This window comes from Corella eumyota, chromosome 2, assembly GCF_963082875.1.
Source record: "Corella eumyota chromosome 2, kaCorEumy4.1, whole genome shotgun sequence".
In the NCBI taxonomy this organism is placed as follows: domain Eukaryota; kingdom Metazoa; phylum Chordata; class Ascidiacea; order Phlebobranchia; family Corellidae; genus Corella; species Corella eumyota.
The window spans coordinates 4,016,986-4,036,241 of record NC_137491.1 but is presented as its reverse complement, the minus strand read 5'-3'; the positions used below and the strand labels follow the sequence as shown (position 1 = coordinate 4,036,241).

The 19,256-nt window shown below is 34.0% G+C and overlaps 1 protein-coding gene across 1 annotated transcript; it reads right to left on the bottom strand.

Moving 5' to 3' along the window:
* Positions 1 to 19: 19 nt before the first annotated feature.
* LOC145742997 (BMP-binding endothelial regulator protein-like) lies at positions 20 to 9,499 on the bottom strand. Its single transcript, XM_082560848.1, has 18 exons — positions 9,313 to 9,499; positions 9,109 to 9,194; positions 6,151 to 6,247; positions 5,939 to 6,030; positions 5,762 to 5,858; positions 4,909 to 4,985; positions 3,526 to 3,619; positions 3,039 to 3,148; positions 2,772 to 2,921; positions 2,579 to 2,692; positions 2,450 to 2,501; positions 2,156 to 2,356; positions 1,920 to 2,066; positions 1,596 to 1,815; positions 1,378 to 1,500; positions 1,148 to 1,278; positions 1,008 to 1,068; positions 20 to 906 (listed from the first exon to the last, which is right to left on the bottom strand). Exons 1-18 carry the CDS (start codon positions 9,410 to 9,412, stop codon positions 636 to 638), a joined length of 2,223 nt encoding a protein of 740 aa, XP_082416974.1. The 5' UTR covers positions 9,413 to 9,499; the 3' UTR covers positions 20 to 635.
* Positions 9,500 to 19,256: the final 9,757 nt, after the last annotated feature.

The following is a 19,256-nucleotide window of genomic DNA, read 5'->3' as shown; positions in this document are numbered from 1 at the left end:
TAGTTTTGCCTGATTTGTCGTAGTTACAAATGAACAATATTACTTTGTTTAAATTAACAACAAATTAAAAGTTACTACCTTTTTATTAGACTGTTTAAAAAATACAATTCTAAAATTCATTTTTTTGTTTATAAGATGAAATACAATTGTAGCGATAAAAAATGCACATTTTGGGCAAGTATGCTGAATAATAATTACAAAAAAGCAATAAATAGTAATACATTTATGTCGACAAAAACCTGGACACATACAAATAATCACAGTATAGGCTAATATACACGATACTACCGCTTGAGAAATATTATAATGCATAGAAGGGTGTAAGGTTAGACTGTATTTAGTAATTGTTTTATTTTAATGTGGCAGCAATTTTTTACAACAATTATTGACCAGAATAATTCACAATTTTTTGTATTGGACTTGTACAAATTGAGGTATTTCAAATAACAGCATTGAAAAAAAGCAAACAACACTTGCTTTAGGACTATCACACCGTTATTCTCTCAGTTAGAGGTATACACATGTATTATGAAAAATAACCGTATAGTTGTTTACATCACATATGGTCTTTATATGAAGTATATTTTACTCAATTAGGATATTTAAATAAATTAAACCCGCATGTTTAAATGCTATCAAACAGAGTACACTATTTCTATGTGTTTTCCACTTTGATCACGGTGTTCAGGTAGAACCAGTTGCTCTTTAGTGACATCTTGCGACTGCAAAAAATGCTGAAAAGGATTAACGTCTTTAAACTTGTGTTTGAATTCTTGTAAAGTTCGTTTCGAGCATTTTGATATCTTTACGCAGCGTTTGCCCTTCGCCACTGATCCTGCTGGACAAAAACAACCAGCCGTGCATGATCTTCTGCAAGTGTCTCTTCTTCGCAATCTTTTGTAGTTTCTGTAGAATTTACAGAACATTATTTAATATAGAGTGCATTTATATACTAATTTATACTATTTTTTTTTCTTAATTTAGGTATTTAAAAGTTAATGACTTACTTGCAATTTATTTTACAAGGGGATCCACATGTCGAGTAGACTTTATTTCGTTCACATGTATCTAAAATACATAAAATAAAATAACAAGCACAGACCTTTAATTATACTATTGCCTTTTTTAAACTAGTAATTTGTCATACTTTTGCAGTGTAAACCTTCGTTCCATTTAATATTTATTCCATTTCGTGCACATACATTGGTGTAAGCTCTTATTGATTCACAAGCACATTTGCGATGGCGAGGACATTCACATGTGTCAGTTAGGCAGGAGCTGCAAAACAAAACAAATATTGTAACATACTAAATTAAAATGGTTTAAAACGTGAAAAAGTAAATGGAGTATACTTATGTTGTTATAAATGGTACTAACTTATAATATTGTTTTGGATCAACTGCAGCAAAGCAAGTTTGAAATGTTCTGTTTTTAAAAATCTGGCATTTTTTTCGAGATTGTACTCTTTTTACTGGATTTTCAGTACATGGTTCAGAAGATCTAAAAACAAAATTTGTATTTAATCTATATTGTAAATTTTTCTTGTTGAAGCATTTTATCATGGTTAGTGCAACTTTAAATTAAATGAGCTTCACCTTTCTTTAGTACTTTTGCTAGAGCATTTTTCATTGTCTTTTTCTATTCCCCATGATGTTGCAAAGTCCACGTCATTAAACTTGAACAGGCCGTCCCCGCCTATAAAGTCGTCACGTGAAAAGCCGTTAAAGTTGCCGCATAACCCGCACAATTTTCCGATGTATTGTGAAGAAACCCCAACTTCCAAAAAGCTGTCACCATCCCAGTTTAAGGACACGCCTGTCAACTAATAGATAGGTAGAATTACACATTATCTTTTAAAACCTTTTCATATAAAAAATTAGCGCTTTACTTGAAACATAAATTTATAATAATCGTCTGACCTGCACTGGTCTGTAGTTTAAGAATGTAATGTTCGACCCAAGCCAAAACACCGTTGCTTACATAGGGAAGAGATACTTTCCGATTATTTACTCGTAAAACTAAATGCTGATTTAAAGTAACAACCACTTCGTGGTGACTGTCATTGCCTAAAAAAATGTTTCCAAGATTAAAATAAAAATGCAAAAAAAACAAAATAATTGTTCGTTAACATTTTAAAAAGTTTGAGGTTGCCAACCTGAAGGATATAAAGTTAACTGGATCGAATTTGTCCAGGAAAAATGCTTTGACTTTTTTCTAACATTATGAACGACCACAGAAAAATTTTTTCCCAAGCAATCCTTGGCCAATATATATCTACAATTTCCCTGAAAGTTAAAGGGACGACCATCGAATGTCCTATAGTGAGGATCACCATATACTGCACAAATTCCTGGTTCTATAAATTGTTTACAGATTATATAAAACGCTTACTTTAGATTCAAATTATTATAGATTTATGGCACTTAATCTAAACGTTTACTTATTTTACCTTGTACACATGATGGGCAGCATTTTCCAGGCAGTTTTTCCAGCATTTGACCCTTTTAATACAACAAACATTAGTCTTTAAAGTTTAAAAAATCTATATCGTTTTTTGTTATGGAGTATAAAAACTTACAGTAAGACAGCGACGAGGTGCCCCGCTGCACTTTTCTCGTTGACACAAAATTGAACCATTAGAACATTTACAATTTAAACATGAATCCTTTTCTTCTTTCCAAATATGTCCATTCTTTTAATATAAACAAAAACGTAAGTTATTTATGGAATATTATGAAGATGATAGTCAGCATTGAAAATTTCCTTAATACCTGAATTGTTTCCCCTTTCCAATTAACGCAATTCGTTGGAATTTCGGTAGGACATCTTGGACAACAATCGTCGTCATCTTGAATCCAATCCGCACGATGGCATTGTAGATTTGCTTGACAGATTGTTTTATTGCAGAGAACAGTACCGTCCTAAAATCCAATGCATTGTATACAAACCGATATATTTTATATAAGCATAAGTAAATAATATTAAATGGGTTACTATTTACAAAAATGTTCCTACTAATTTATATTTATTTCAAGTACCTGACACACACATGAAACGCACTTGTCCAATTTTATTGATTCTTTGTTATCTAAAATGCTTCTTGATAACCAACATTTACCATCTTGTAGTTTAAATATTTTTCTCTGACCTTAAATTAATAATAAACAATTTTATGTGCAATTTATTTACCAAATAGAGATTAATTATTATTTTTCTTTTGCTAAACAAAGGTGAGCCACGAAAGAGTTAAAATCCTTGTTTTGCTGTGAAAAAAACTAACACGTGTTTTGTGTTTTTATTTTTAAAGCAAAACCTAAAAGGCAAAATGCCTCTCAAAATGTAGATATAGTTTAATGTGTTCAAAATGCAATTCACGGTAGCTTAGTTTTTGTTGTTTTTACGAGTTATTGTTTTACACATAATTTTTAAGCTAGAGGTAGTAATTTAGCAACAGTTTACGGTTTAAGTTAAACTGACACATGTTTTAAAATTAAAATAAATTGTAAGGCAGTGTTTTGGACTTACCTTTGCATTTGTAGCAACAGCCGTCTTTTACCCTTCTTCTACTTTCGCATGTTAAAACTGGGCATGTGGGCCGCCTACATTCCATTCTTCCTGCCTAAGAAAACAATGGAAAGTGGTTTTGTCAAAAGTAACGGAATTACAAAACAGACGGATCACTTTATTGGTTTTAAATGCCCGAAATAGGTAGGCAAAAGATTTAAAGCTAGATATTTGATTGACACAGCTAAATAGATTTTTAGCACGCGCTTCGCCCACCCATCAGGACTTAACCGTTAATCTTATAATGTGTCGCGACACTCTTAATTAATGCTGACGTCATAAAAGGTATAAACAGTGGAATAACGTCGATTACAAATCGTCGGAAATTGATCGTTAGTGCTTCATTCAAGTTTGTTTACGCAGGCTTATCATTTTCACGCTCGTCCGGTTAAAGAGCATCTCTGAGGCCACGATTTGCGGCAAAAAGCTGAGAACAAGTGTTTACGTTTGCGATGAGGCGACAGCCTCATGGAAATTAAGTTTTTGCGGATTATAGTGGCGCCATAGCGAATTACATTGCCGTGCTTTTTGCCAATTAAGAAGATTAGCCTTGGTTTTTTATAGTGTTTTATTGCCGTAAAAATGGCTCCAGCTTTTCGTAAAAACGGTTTATTTTGCGATATGAAAGTGCCGCCCGAATAAAAGGTAACTGCTGGGGCTAATCTAGATGTTTAAAATTTAAGGTGCATATACCTTTAACTAGTCCAGTTAACGTCATGTTGCCTTTATAATTAACCGGGATTACTTAAAAAGTATCCAAACTGGTTTTCCCAGCGGTAGTTTCGTTTGTATCAAAGCGATTTAACCCCGCGGTTGCTAGGTTTGCACAGTAATAGCTCTTTCCCAAGACTAACGTCTCCATTTGTTAGTCCGGGCTAACACAAATTCCCAAATTAAATGCACATAAGTAAAGACCATTTATGTAGACGAACTATGTTAAACGAAATAAATTTGTATTTAAATAGACGAATAGGCCACAAATTGCTCTGATAAGGCACTGTAAGTATTTGCAATAAAGTCAGTCTTTTATCGTTGGCGTCAATTTACTTTTACTGCATTTAACGTTTAATAACATATTGTCCAAATAAGCATTCAAAAACCAAAACATTGCAACACGCGAAGGTGGTAATAATAAATAGGTTAATTTAAACTAATGGTTTGTATTTTCAGTTGGCTAATTTGTCATAATCATATCAATCAGTCAGTCTGTTGCGAGGTTCTTTTTATAGAAGTACCTATTTTTTACCTTCTTCCAATGTTTGTTTCACATTTTTAGAAATATTGTAAATTAATTGTGTTTGTATATACATGATTTGTTATTTTAAATAAGAGAAAATCACCAACCTTGCATTTGCAAATTGTGCATTCGTCTACGTTCTTCTGCGCACCTTCTGGAATTATTTCATCATTGTATCGACACCCTGGAAATCAAACAGGTAACGTTTATTTTTTATAATCAACTTAGGGTGATATTTTTATTCGTTAAATTTTATTGCGACACGGTTTGATACTTTTCAAATAAAACTGTCATCGAAATGTCACAAACAAATGTCAACTTCCTCCTGTAAATAGCCACGCTAACTACCCCTGTTCCAGCGCCTTGCTTATTTACCCAGTCCGATGTAGCGAAGCCAAGCGGCATCCGTTTCCCATACATTCTAAAGACGATCGTTTAAGGGAAACCACCCGTTCAGCCACGAAAATAAACTCATAAAAATTCATGAGCATGTTAGTATGTTGTAATGTAAGGCGTGGTTTGACTTTAACAAGAGAAGGATAGAAAGGCGTCAAACTATTTTTTAGTATTTTTTACCTTTTTTATGGCTTTAATTGTGCTTCTATAACATGGGAGTTATGATATGGATCATATAAAGGGCGTGTTTTATGCGTAACCGTACGACAAGTTAATATATTTGATAACTCCTTGACGTGTACGACCATTTTAAATGCACAAGACTGATTGTTATCCGCGTGAATGAACGACCTCATACTGAATTTTGATGTTAAGTCACACTTTTTCCTTAGTTTTACTTTTTAAAATGACAAACCTCGCAAAAACGCGACAAAGTCGACAAAAAATCGAGATCGATATCATGACAAGAGGTTAAACATGTCACCTCGCTTGATGGTAAATGTGGTATTTCGTAAAAGTATGTTTTGAAAGTTGATCTATGCGTATAAGGTAAAACTTTCTCACCTAAGCACGTCGGGCAATCGCACTTTCCGTCCGGAGCTGCTATTGGTTGAGAACATGGCACGTGACATGTCATCCGGGAACGAGTAACAATTCCATCCTTAAATAAAGATTTTATTTTAAAAAAGCTTTAACCGAAATTTTGTAAATTTTTGTATCTACGCTTTCTAAATATCATACCTGGCAAACGTGGTCATAACATTGATCTTCTTTTGAGTCTTTTAAATTCCAGTACGCGTTGCTTTCGTAAGTTATGCTATTGCTAGTGCAGGCTAGAATACATAAATCATATTCATAAGGCTTCCGTACACTTTATACTCGTTTGCAGTTTTATAAATTGAAAGTCGTAGTTAAAATTACCATGTTAAGGTATAACGTATTTGTGTACTTACTTAAACAAGATCTACAACATTGGTCAGGATTGTGAATAAGCATTGAGCAGGGATATTCGTCAGGGCAAACCTCTTTATTGCATTGTACAACACCGTTCTGTAATATAAACATAAATGATAAAATTTAAATGACAATCTTCAGGTGTGCCTTACGTAACTTAAGAAAGGAAGTAATAAAAAAGGATTTTGATGTAAACAAAAAATTACGATTTTTAGAAAGTAGTTTTACGATTATGACGGTTTTAAATTAAATTTGTATTTAAAATGACTTCATAAATCAACATCGGAAACCATCCTTAATATTTCGGGTCATTTTGATCAAGCTGTGCAGTTACTCACTATTGCCTTTGATCGTTTGATTTCTCTGACTCTATCTAGCCAGAAATTCATAACACCACGTCACGCAATTCATTAATTCCAACCAACACGGGACGCAAGTTTATGTGGAAAAATTAAGTGTAGCCAAGGGTAAAGCTTACACTCGCTTGGATACCTCTACAAAGGAGGTGCGGTACTTGATTAAGCGCATCTCCCTGACTGGTTTAAGTTAGTTTTAATCCAAATTCCCGGATGTTTATTTTGACTTCTTATTTAGCGGTTTTGTTCGAAAAAGGTCAATTTTAGCTAACGAGATATTCTAGTATTTATCTTTAGATAAAAGATTGTAATTTTTGGATTTTGTTTTCAATATAATATGCGAATTTTAAAATAACCCAAAAAATATTTAAAAATACAAATTTATTTGCTTGATTTAATATTGGAAACTTAGTATGACAAAGATCTACATGCGAGTCGTTAACTTTGAATAAAATGCACTTGATTAAAATTTGTTTTGTTACTAATTAAATTAAAATGGGTAAACAACAGACTTTGTTATAAAAATCGCCAACGTAATAAAAGTTCAATATCCTGTTCAATTACCGCCCACGACTTATTTAAAAATATAATTATGATAAGGAACAACACTTGAGATTTTTTAAATTTGTGCCTTGTGTTTAGTTTGTAAGTAAATTTCCCTTTACAATGCACCATTGTGTTTAATACGATTAATTAGGAGAAAGTATCACGGTATTTACATTTCTAATGCAAGTATTGCATGTGGATAATTGCCAAAATAAAATATATTAATTTATGGATTTACTGTGTTTATTTTTTTATATTTTGCGGATATTTCTTTTTTTGGGGGGGTTTAGTGACCATGCCATAACATACTTAAAATCTTTATGTAAACATTAATACCTTTGGCATGTTTTAAATCATTAAATTGATTTTGTCATTTTTTCCCGTCGCATTGTTGTAATATTAATTGTATATCGTATTTATTATTTACTTTTATCAATGTGCGAAAAACCAAAACCAAAATAAAAATAAAAAATTGCAAAAGAAATAATTTTTGCTTTGAAAGTTGGCGTCGCCTTTAATTCACACTACTTTTCTTTTTTAAGTCGCTCGCGGTTGAACTGTGTTTATTGCATCACGCCGCAAGCTACGTTTATTCTTGCAAAATTCGAACCCAACGCAGTGGCGAAAACAAAAACTCAAAAGACCTGGCGGTTACCCGATGCAGAAAACGCGACGGTGGCACAATAGACCGTGGCTGACGATATGACCCTAACCAACCACGATTTCTGTTTTGTAAAGCGAAGTGGCAGGCTTTGTATTCAGTTGCATTACATTGGATCAAAATACACGCAAGTGTAGCAACCACATTATAGCTCTTGGTTCGTAATACTTTAAAAATAGATATTAGACCGAGACTTCAAGTACGACATTGCTGTCGCTGGAATAAAACAGCCTGTATTGACATCAAAGTAATTATGTTTATTCTATTTATATAACACTTGGTTATGTTATGAAAGATAATATTATTTCAACTAAAATGAAAAAGGAGCCGTTGATCGCTTAACTACATTGTGTTGTTTAGTTGGTTGTATTATGAACTTAGATATATAAAAATAAATTAAAAACATCCGGACGCACCCTAACGTACTCTTTAGGTATCAAAAGAATTTAAAAATAGTTTGGTATACAATATTTTACACCTATGGATTGACCTTTGTCGCAAAAAACTGGCGTAATAAATATAATTTGCATCACTATTGTTAATTTCAATGCGGTAAAAATCGTTCTGACAAATTTTCCTTGGATTAAAAACAGGCAATTAAAAACGCGATAACCACCTTATTTGTGTTTACGATAAAGGCGTTTAATTTTTAATGATCGCGTCGTGCCCGCAAAATGCTGGGCTTAGTATTATGGTTCTATCGTCGATTCTCCACTAAACAATTCGCGGCGGTGTTCGTTTATGTAAAGGACTTAAAATCTCCTCTGGACCGCAAAGAACACTGGCGTCAGACTATTAACAGATTTGCGATTATCTCACGGCTGAATTTAACCGAAACACACACCCAGACATATCAACTATGCAACCGTCTAAATTGGTCTTCGGGTTTTACCTTAGCCCGCAAGGTTTTAATTTAATTCTTCGAATTTGATGGGGGGGGTAAATCCTAATTTACCGCATTAATAAGGCTAAGCATCGTGGGCTTTTACCTGCTTATCTATTTTATGTTAAAAATTCTTTTGAATTTTGTGGGAATCAATTTTTAGTTATATTTCTTTAAGTTAATATATAATAAAGATTTTTGCATAACTGTGGAACAAAATCATGGGTAAATTCGATAATTTTTGTAATTCGATCTAGCTTTTATACTTTACACAACCTCAAAATTACACATATACAAGAATATACGGTATTCATAATATTAATGTAATCCGATTATCCTCTTATCTAAGTTCATAGTCGGATGCTTTAAATAGTGCCCTGCTTTAATAATTTAAACTCAATATAAAAAAAGGGCTATAAACAAATAGTTAACATTTACTTGTTTGCCAACTTATTATTTTAATGTTTTTTAATTGGAGAAAAAATAGTTATTTTAAATCACGTTTACTTACCCGACACTGGCATGTAAAACAGGGATTTCCAGAGACGATAGAAACGTTCGCTCTGCCACCTTCATTTTCACACCGTTCCATTACACCTGCGTTTAAAAATATATCATTACTTCACTAACATGTTTAGTTACTTGCAATATTGAATTTTTGCTGCTGCAGTTTATTTATATTACAATGATTTTAATTGCATAACTGCATGCTTACCTTTGATAAGCTGAGCTTTATTTTCTCTAAAATAAACCATTGCATAAACAAACATTAGAGCATGAACCTTCGAGCGCATAGTTACTTGGTGTGATCGCATATATTTCCAACAAGATCGATAAATTTCTTCGGGAAAAGTGGCGCTTAATTCCCGCTGCGATTTCTAATCTCGTTCCGATCCCAATTCGATGCAATTTGCGGACTAAGCCCAATATCTAACGGGGGCTACCTTTAAAGCAATTTTATCTACTAACAAACAGATCAAATTTCCTATTGAAAACAGTGCGTGGCCGAGTAAAACCTTTCTCTGGCAGACACTGTTTCTTTGTCAATCGGCATCACTCTTAAAAAAAATAAAAAGCTAGTTACCATATTAACAGACGGGAGCTGTCATATTAGACATACGCAAAAACCAAAAAATGACGTCACCCTTTAAAAACTAACTGCTGCGAAATCATGACCCGCTCATATACAGTTCAACAGCTTTATAGATAGGTTCGTATGGAACTCATGTGGAGTTCCTATATCACTAAAGCTTTGGCTTTACATAAAATTCACTGCCTAAAACTCAATATTTTTCTGAAAGTATTTACTTTTACTAAAAAAGTGGGCAAATATTATTTAAGGCGGTTCAATTTTCTACAACTAAGTTGGTTGTTTGTAAACGCACCTTAAAATTACAAATAAATCATTACCCTTTAAAAATGTTTTTTTTTATATTTTTGACCTTTTTTTTAATAAAAACGCTTTTGTTTAATATACACATACGTTAGTTAATAAACAACGTAACGAGGATTTTCACATGTTAACTTTTCGGTCGCTTAAATTTACGCTATACTTGTTACGAAACATTCAATTCGTATATTTACATAATATGAGTGGCAAACTGCGGTGTGTAGCATGCTGCCAGTGAGTTCGGTTGTGCGCCGCGTGTCTTTCCCATGGGTTGATCCATCAACACTGACCCAACACCACGTCCCTTTACCCTCGGTTCAAAACACTTTGGGTTAAAAGAGAGCGGCCCGTGACCGATACAAATGTGTTATAGCACTCGAGTGACAATGGTGGTCCATTATAAAATCGACAACGGATGTCCACTGCGATTGAACTAAAGATAACGATTTAAGGAAAGCAACGAAAGTCGAATGGCAGATCATGTAAGGTGTGAGATTTACTTCTTGGTACAAAGTGAATGGGGTTTGACAAGTGACAAACCTTTACAATCTAATTAATGTTTTTTGTCATAGACCTATTTTGGGTTCAATACCAATTTGTTTTCTCATTTTTTTATTAAAACTATTGAGGGCAAAATACATTTAAATTAAATGTTGACTAGGGTATGGTACTTACGCTTGTCTTTTTTAATTATTTTCAGTATATATTGTTTTTTTTTAGTTCATAGTACTTAAAATAGTTTCGTTTAAAAAACAGTTTTTGCAAAAATATGAAAAAACGTCAGACCACACGCAAAGTTCGGCAAAAGCAGAAGATGTGTAATGCAATGGCGTGGCAAGGTGTCCACAAGTAACCGTTTAAATTGTAACAAATTTAACCCCTGAGCTTACACTGCGACCTTTGGGGCTATTTCTGCAAGTCACTAACTTAAACTTGCGTGAGTACCAGCAGTATTACATTTAACCTCGATACGCCTTATCTACATTTTAAGATGATTCCGAATTTGATCTTAATATTATTTTATAAATATATAACTTTAAATCATTTTTTAATTTTATGGTTCGAAAAAAATAAGGCATTTATTTAATATCTTGATTTATAGTACGTTTTTAAGTTTCACAAACAAAAGGTTTATCATTAAATTAGGCTAACCTCCGATTTCGATCAGCATGAATGTAAAGGTGAAAGGGGTCGTGAGATTTAGGAATTACAAATGTTTTCGTGTAACTTAAGCCCTCGCGACCATTGAAGAACATAAAAACAAGGTTTGAACTGTTTTTAACATTTTTACCATTCCCTATTCGCAAAAATATTCGACTTAAACTGGTTCAAGTTAGGTTGTACGTGTGATTACTTGCTTTTTGTTATCGTCCTTTTTCTACATATGTTTTTGCCAATCCCAAAGTTTAAGAGAAGAAAAGTAAATTTACGATTTATTTTATCAATGTTTTAATTTTTTTTAACTCTATTTTTCGCTTTAAACCTTGATACATTTCCTTATACCATCGTATAGTGAGTTTAAAATCTGCGATTATCGATAAGCGAATATTTACAAATGAGTTGGTCTATATCGTTCCAGGCATCGCACTGTAAGCTAAAATGCTTATCACCGTGTCTCTATCTTTGCAAAATATTAATGCGACGCCATAAAATCATATGATAGAAAATGATAATATAAGTGAGTCTCGTCCTTAGGTCCTATCTCACTATCACGACGAAAATTAAAATTGTTAGGCCTTTCGAGGTTTATAACAGGCTGTCGTCGTCGGTATAGAGTTAATGTTGTAAAACTTCATGCCAATATAAATTAGCGAGCCATTGAGTCGTATCTCAAAAGATATCCTGTCACTAAGTATATACGCCAACATAATATTAATGATACGATCGCACATGCTTTAAACAGGATAACTTTTCAAATAAATGGACATAAGCGCACGTAATCCACCGTGCTAATCAGGCGAAAGCAATCAGTTGGACTGCTTACACATCTAACCCCATAAGCCCAGGGTCATTACGTGTGCGTTTGATGCTAATAAAATGTTAAGCCTCGTAAGCGTGAAAGGGTCAGCATTAATCGAATTTCTCACAAATTTTTAAAAACTAAGAAAACGACGATTCGATGACAAGTGATTTGGGTTTCCGTTTTTAATCGAAATAAAATAAGATTAAACTCGCTCACCAAACCTGAAAGTGCTAGGTTCAAGATTTTCCTTTTTTAGGTCTTGCAAACTCGTGGGAAAACTCTTTTCTTTATAGCCGCTGCAAAACCTGTTACCGCTCTTCGTATACCGCCGCTTAATTCTATCCAAATATGACTTTTCACATGCCACACCACAAATTCGCTTTAAATCACGTCTAAGAATAACCTCAAAAAAGATGAGAAAGCTTATAAAATGGCACTCGGAACCTGATAGCAAGTCTGCCAATACACTGAAATAGCGGCTGGCTAATCCATTGACAAGAGATAGATACTCGAATGTGAATGAAGCTTTGAGTGGTTCACAATATAAACAAAAGTGCAGCCACACATAAGGTCAACGACGTTCTGGTTCACATCCCTATTCTTATGCTGGTGCGAATTGTAGAAAAATTTGCAACCAAATTAATCCTTATTTGGTATGGCGATCAATGCTAAAATTTGATCTTTTGTGTGAATGTGTGAAATCAACAATTTTAAGAAAGTTTTTTACAAAATTTGCTTGCGCTTACGAAAAGAATTGTTTTTTATAACAAAGCCATTCAATTTGGTACACATATCAGTTATATTCTTTTTTTGCAACAGTTTTTAAACAAACGGATTATATTCCACTTTAATACTAGACAACCCGCTAAATTGTTTAACACCATAATTTAAATACCTTTTGGTGATCTTGCATAACAGCAAACGCCGAGATTAATTTTAAACGCATTTGGTTTGTTCTGAAAAAGTCGCAACCAAATCCTCGTTCTAGCCTTATTATAGTATTAGCCGCAACGGCGCCACAAAGCAATGCGCAAAGGACAAAACAAGGGGGCTATGTAACTTGAACTTGACCGCATGCAGGGACAGGCAAGGGCATGGCGAGACCAAAACAATTAACTTTACGAAAAAGTAACTGCTTTAAATAAAGATTTCTACAAAATACAAAATTTTGCGACTTTCTACAAAATAGAACATTTTGCGACTTTTCGTGTTTTGTTACTTAGGCTAAATAATTACAAAAACAAACCTAAGCGAGCTAAAATTAACCACGTAGTCGACGATTGGGGCGAGCTGAACAGACTCCATTTGAAATTCTGACGCCGGCGTGGGATCAGTTTCTATCCAACGGCATTTTCACATTGTTGTCGTCCGCTTTGATCGCGCGCTTAAACAAGTTAAATACATAGAAGAATTTCGAGCTATTTGGCCATTTAAATTCCAAGGCATAGTCGAAAAGTTAATGACAAACTATATAAGGTGACATTTTCAGGTGCTTTGACAATTACGTCGTGATATAAAATGATCATATTTTAATTGACCAGTTAGTTAATCGCGGGCCTTACGACATAATTGATAACGTCATGTTTCGTGACAAAGTTTGCCGACTAAAAATATCCTCAGTTTTATATCGAAACAAGCAAGTCGATACAGTGCCCCGATTGCACCATACAAATTCGTTCCATCAACCCATTAGTAGTTTGAAGAAAACACGGCATTTAAAATTAGGCCGGACCGAGTTGTTCGCGCTATTTACGTGTTGCGACGTACGTCAGATAGGATTTCGATATTTCGCTTGTGAAAACTATATGTATGGGTGGGCATACAGCACATGGGCACGTGGCGACACTATCCACTTATGTCTATTAACTCTTTCACGACCGCTATGTTAATTTGGTTGACTCGGCAAGATAAGTTCACAGATTGGAATAGATTGTTAACCCATCTCGCCAAGTTGCGGCCCGTAAGGGGAAAAGTGGAGTTGTGTATATTCTTATTGTGTGTGAAAGGGTTTAACAACTTTCTTGGTCATAGTTGGTTAGATCATAATGGGGTTTTAAAAATTTAAAGCATTCAGTTACCTATAGGCCTAAGATTACTCGCAACCCAAGGTTTTTATCGGCGATTTTTTTGCATCAGACAAAGCCCCGTGAAAGACGATTTAATCTGACAAATTAATCTTACTTTTAATTCTATCCGCTCGATACAAAAGGGTAAAAGTTATCACTAAAAATTCAAAAAAATCAAAAAGGGTGAATCCTTGATGCTTTAACTTTTACACAAAAAATATTTTTGACTCACTTCGTTATATCGTCAGGGGCATCTTTGGTCACGTGTCCGCTTTCCTTCTAAATAAACACTTCCTTTCCTTAAATGCGCTTTCTTTGTTATGTGTTATTGCGATCTTAATCGACTAAATCGACAACGTAAACAACACATAGCGATATACAAGCGAGCTCACACATACGGGCGATTAACAAAATAGCGTTGCAAATTTATCGCTCGAGCCCATCAATCATTAGCTCGGTTTTTCCTGTCACTTACTTGCGTGTTTATTTGTTCTGGTCATTTTTGAGTGGCAGCTCGCACGGCCTAGGCCGCGGTCGGCGATGACGTGTACGGTCACGTGACGCAAAATGTCACGTGACTTATTGTAATCAGTCGCGTGTGAATATACCCAGCATTGTTTTTCTGTTGCGATTGTAACGTATGCAAACAAGTTATAAAAACTATTCGGTCTTTTGCAGTACAATTTGAACCCACTTAAACCAATACCTGCGACTATATTTTTCAGTTATAGGCTTTGGTTAATAATATACCACCCCTTATAACTTGATATCAATACGAATTAATACATAACAAGATTTGTACAGTTTCACTTCGAATTTTTGCCCAAAGTCATGTTCGACTTGTTTCCAAACATTCCGATCTTAATCCCCTGTTTAAAAGATTACATCTCTTATGCGAGACTAAGACGATATCTTCCCATTCAATATTTACAGATAAGAATGCAACCAACACGTCGTAAAAGCGTTTGTCCATCAGCCTGGCAATTAATACAATATTTCAGACGCGCGGACCCATAAAAACATAGGCCAATCATGTTAACTTTAATTGGCTTACCGCTAAGCCCATGTGATGCACTTAAGCTCCATTATTCGCTAATTTGCCAAATAAAAAAGATCACCTGAAGCGAATATAATGACGCCATGTGAAATTGCAAAAATGTTTGCATACCTAGGTTAATCACGTATATAATAATTGTATTATCTACGGTTAATATTGGCGCACCGCTTAGTAAGTGTTTGTATACACATGTTGAACTATATTTTGGCGTTGACGTTATCCCCTATCTAACAAGTTATTTTAAGTGCTTTAAATTTATCTATCAAGATACGTTAATTTTTAATCCAAAAAACAACTTTGAAATGTCAATATCCTTTCTTCGTCTTAAAGCATATCCAACTAAAATAATTCACTCATACAATAAACATTCTGTACACACTTTTGTATTTAACATACACTTTTTTTAGTATTGTTTTACCTTAAAAATACCAAACATGTTACTACTGTGAAACACTGAACTGATGACCATCGAGATATTCCCCAGCGGTCGTTGTAGTTACGACCATCAGAATCTATTTATTTTCCACTTGAGTTAATTGTGGATAATCGTTCGTGGCCGTGATTATTTGACTTGTAGTTTATCATTAGAAGTTTTCCTGGCGCGGGGACATGCGAAGATTCTTAATCGTACAAAGTGGAAAACTGAGCTCTTTGTCTATAAAAAAAAACTGCGTCGCAAAACCAAAGTGTTTAAATTTACTGTGAAACTTCAAATTTTATTTCGCATTGCAGAAAATAGTTTAGAAATATTAACCTAAATAAGTTGGATTTTTGTAATTGTTTTAAATACAACATAAACATAATATAATGCATTTTTCCTAATGCTTTCTATGTTTGGGTGGGATCTATACCCCACTTATTAAAACCTCTGTATGAATTTACAATTAAGGGCGTAAAGTTTTTAATTATCATGGGCTATTCAAGGATTCATACTACTTAAAATCAACAATTAGGCTATTTAAATTCAAGCCTCACAAATTATACGATTAAGCTATTTAGTTACGTACATATAAGAATGTAAATTGCTTTTAAATTGTTTAATAAAATGATGTCATATGAATTACATCATTTAAAAATGTTTTTTAATTTTTACTTTTAGGAAAATAATGGTGGAGCATTTGTAAGGGAATGATGGGAAAATTATATTCTTTAAACATATAAGGTAATTTTTCTAATAATTTATTCCAAAAAAATATTAAAGTATCTACTGTAGGCTGGTCCTATTATTTCGACATTAGATGCTTATTAACTAATATTAAACTTAATTGATTCTCTCTGGCCAAGATATATAAGAGATTCGTTTGTTATTTTGAAAATGACGTCATAGGAATTATTTGTGTTATAAAAACCAAAGCGCTATTTCAAACGTGAATTATACACTGTTTTGTTCTATGTTCTTTAAACGCACACAGATCAAGTTTGTTTGCCTAAAAACCACGATTCGACCGAAAATGATCTTTTTAAGAGTTCGGAAGGAAGTCGAACCCAGACGATCACATTTCTTGTGTTATCGTAGTAACCTCATACTCGTTTCTGTGTTTACTGAGTGACACAACGTCGTTCCTTTGTCGCTATCACCCTTCCTCGTTATATACTGTCCCACGTAACAACAAAAAAGTGTCGTTTCTTCACGTCGGATATCTCAAAGCCTGTGACGATTGATTTTGGATCATCGATATTTAGTTTTTCGTCGTTCGAAGTTTGTGTTGGATTCATATCGACTTGAAATATAGCGCGGGGTGTTATGTTAGTTGTTGTTGTAGGACCCTGTATCTCGTTTTACGAGGCATTCGGATGACAGAAGCTATCCCGTTATATTTGTTTAAGGGCGAGGGGCCCATTAGCGGTAACGACTATATAGCGGTATCAATGAAGTTAGAAACTTTGATACTCTTTAGCGACACTGGTCGCACCGGGTCAGTTCTAACTGAACACAAAATTAATCTATTTGTATTTAAAAGGTTATCCATAAACCTAAAATTTTTGCTACTTTTTTCTATAGAAAAGGTGGGGTATTGACTTATCAATTGGAATTTTTAAACTTAAGGCGGTATTTTTAAATAAAAAGTTTATTATGTGGCTGTTTAAACAGATTTTAAACAAACTTAAACACACCTTCAATTTACTATCCTATTCAATACACAACATGATTACAACATTAACAGTATATTTATACTAAGGGTGTTAAAAATTTGCCATTCAATATACCTTATAGCATTTTCTTATCCCACATAAAAGCCTTTTTTACATTTGTATTACCTGAAACCTCTTTTAACAACAAACCATTTCATTAGTTAAATTCCTTTTCATCATCTTCGGCTGATAATCAAATTAACCCCGGTCCAAATTTGCCGGCAATCGGGCTTGTTGCTTTAGCAAGGGCTGCAACCTTCAAGACAAAACAATTAATCATAATCTAACCAACCGAACCAAATCATCAGTTTTTTAAAATTAATTTTAATCATTTACATCTGCACCTAGAATGTGATACCAACAGGCTTCAAAATATTACACATTTTCTAAGGTTGTGTTTTGCCACATTAAATCGTATTAAGTTTCTCTTTAAATCCAACAATAGAAGAGTTGTTAATCCGAAAATGAGTTCAGCAAACAATTTGGTGCAGGAAATTGTTTTGGGTATTTCGTTGTCATATCTTCCGCCAAGTCAAACATTGGATTATAACTGCTTAGCACGGGTTAAGCCTGCTCTTATATTTAATTAAAGAAATTCCCTTTTTAAAATAGCCCCCAGATTGACCCGCACGAAAATTGACTCGTTTTGTTTAATAAATTGGACAGGTAGCATCGGGTTACACTTAAATAGATTACCTGGTTTTTGTTTATACAAACTCAAAAAAGTTTTCAAATTTTTAAAGGTAAGATACAGTTTTTGGTTAAAAAAGTGTTTAAGGTAATTTTTGTATCATTTTTATCTTTTTATCGCAGTTCAACCTTGTTCGAAGTTAAACTATGCGAGCTCTAATCCTCTTAAAGGTCATTTCGAAGGAAGTTTATTTTGAACTATTTGTACTAATCGCGCTACTCTTTATATATACTGTATCAGATAATGTGGCGTAAGCAGAAATAATCCCTGCGTAAACATTCAGCATATTAACAGAATTGATTAAAATGAATTTCTCTTAACTATTCTGCTATGCGCATAAATAGTTTTCATTCTTAAAAAGTATTGTAATTTTAATGAAATATGAGATATCTTTAAAAAGTTACTTGACAGGGTTTGCATGTCTTATTGTGTTATTTACTGTAAGGTTTTTGATTTAACAGTCTTAGAATTAGTTTAGATTTTATGGAGGCTTAGCAATGCGTAAATTCATTAGAAACGCATGCTTAGGAATTGCATTAATCTGAAGTGAAATTGATTACTCGAAAAAAGACCCGGCTAGTCTTCAGGCGCCAGGATTTCGAGCCTACGAAATTTTTCCCAGCAATTATTTAACGTGTCCTCGTATCAAGGAGACAACATGCAGCAGCAAGGACAAGCAAATTGTTTAATTAAAAAATGAGCAGCGATTACGATGTCGGGCGGTTACGTTATTATCCTGCGTCTAACCGCATCGTAAACGAATGTGTGCTAGGTAATAAGGCTTTGATTCGTGATTGATTGAAGTGCTGGTTGTTTGCTCAATAGACAGGACTGTCGCGTTTAGCCATCATCCGCTGGTCAATATAAGCGTTAGCCGGCTTAGCACATTGTCTTACCCACTCGTTCTGCTTCAATGTGATAGCAATTACTTACTTTCCTAAATAAAGAATATAAAGACAAATAGGTTTTTAATGGAACCACATTTAGAAAGGCGTTCACTTTTTAAAATTTTAGTGATTTTAATTTAAAAAACTAGGCAATACTTGGAGCCTAATGTCGTCGTGGGTAGTTGCGGTGCACCGTGTTTGCGTTTAATCAGATGCATGATATATAGGGGGTTGGCACCGATCATGTCATAGGGCAGCATATTACATGGCATCGGCGCTTTGATTATTTGCGAAGATATAACTCGTCAACTGACACGCTGGGTTGTGAAGACTATCTTAGGCTTAGGCGCCGTGAATACGTTGTCGGTAAATAAACGTCTGGCGCCTCTCATTCAATATACACCGTGCAGGAAAGCACAGTGTAAGGTCATCAAAATTGTCTGTATCGCTAATCCCAATTAAGTTAGCATAA

Excerpts from the sequence above, each read along its gene's own strand:
- LOC145742997 (XM_082560848.1), bottom strand. The coding sequence starts at position 9,412 with ATGCGATCACACCAAGTAACTATGCGCTCGAAGGTTCATGCTCTAATG. Across the intron at positions 3,149-3,525 it reads CTGTTGCTACAAATGCAAAG|GTCAGAGAAAAATATTTAAA; the intron begins GTAAGTCCAAAA and ends TATTAATTTAAG. Across the intron at positions 1,816-1,919 it reads TAAACTACAGACCAGTGCAG|GCGTGTCCTTAAACTGGGAT; the intron begins GTCAGACGATTA and ends ATTAGTTGACAG.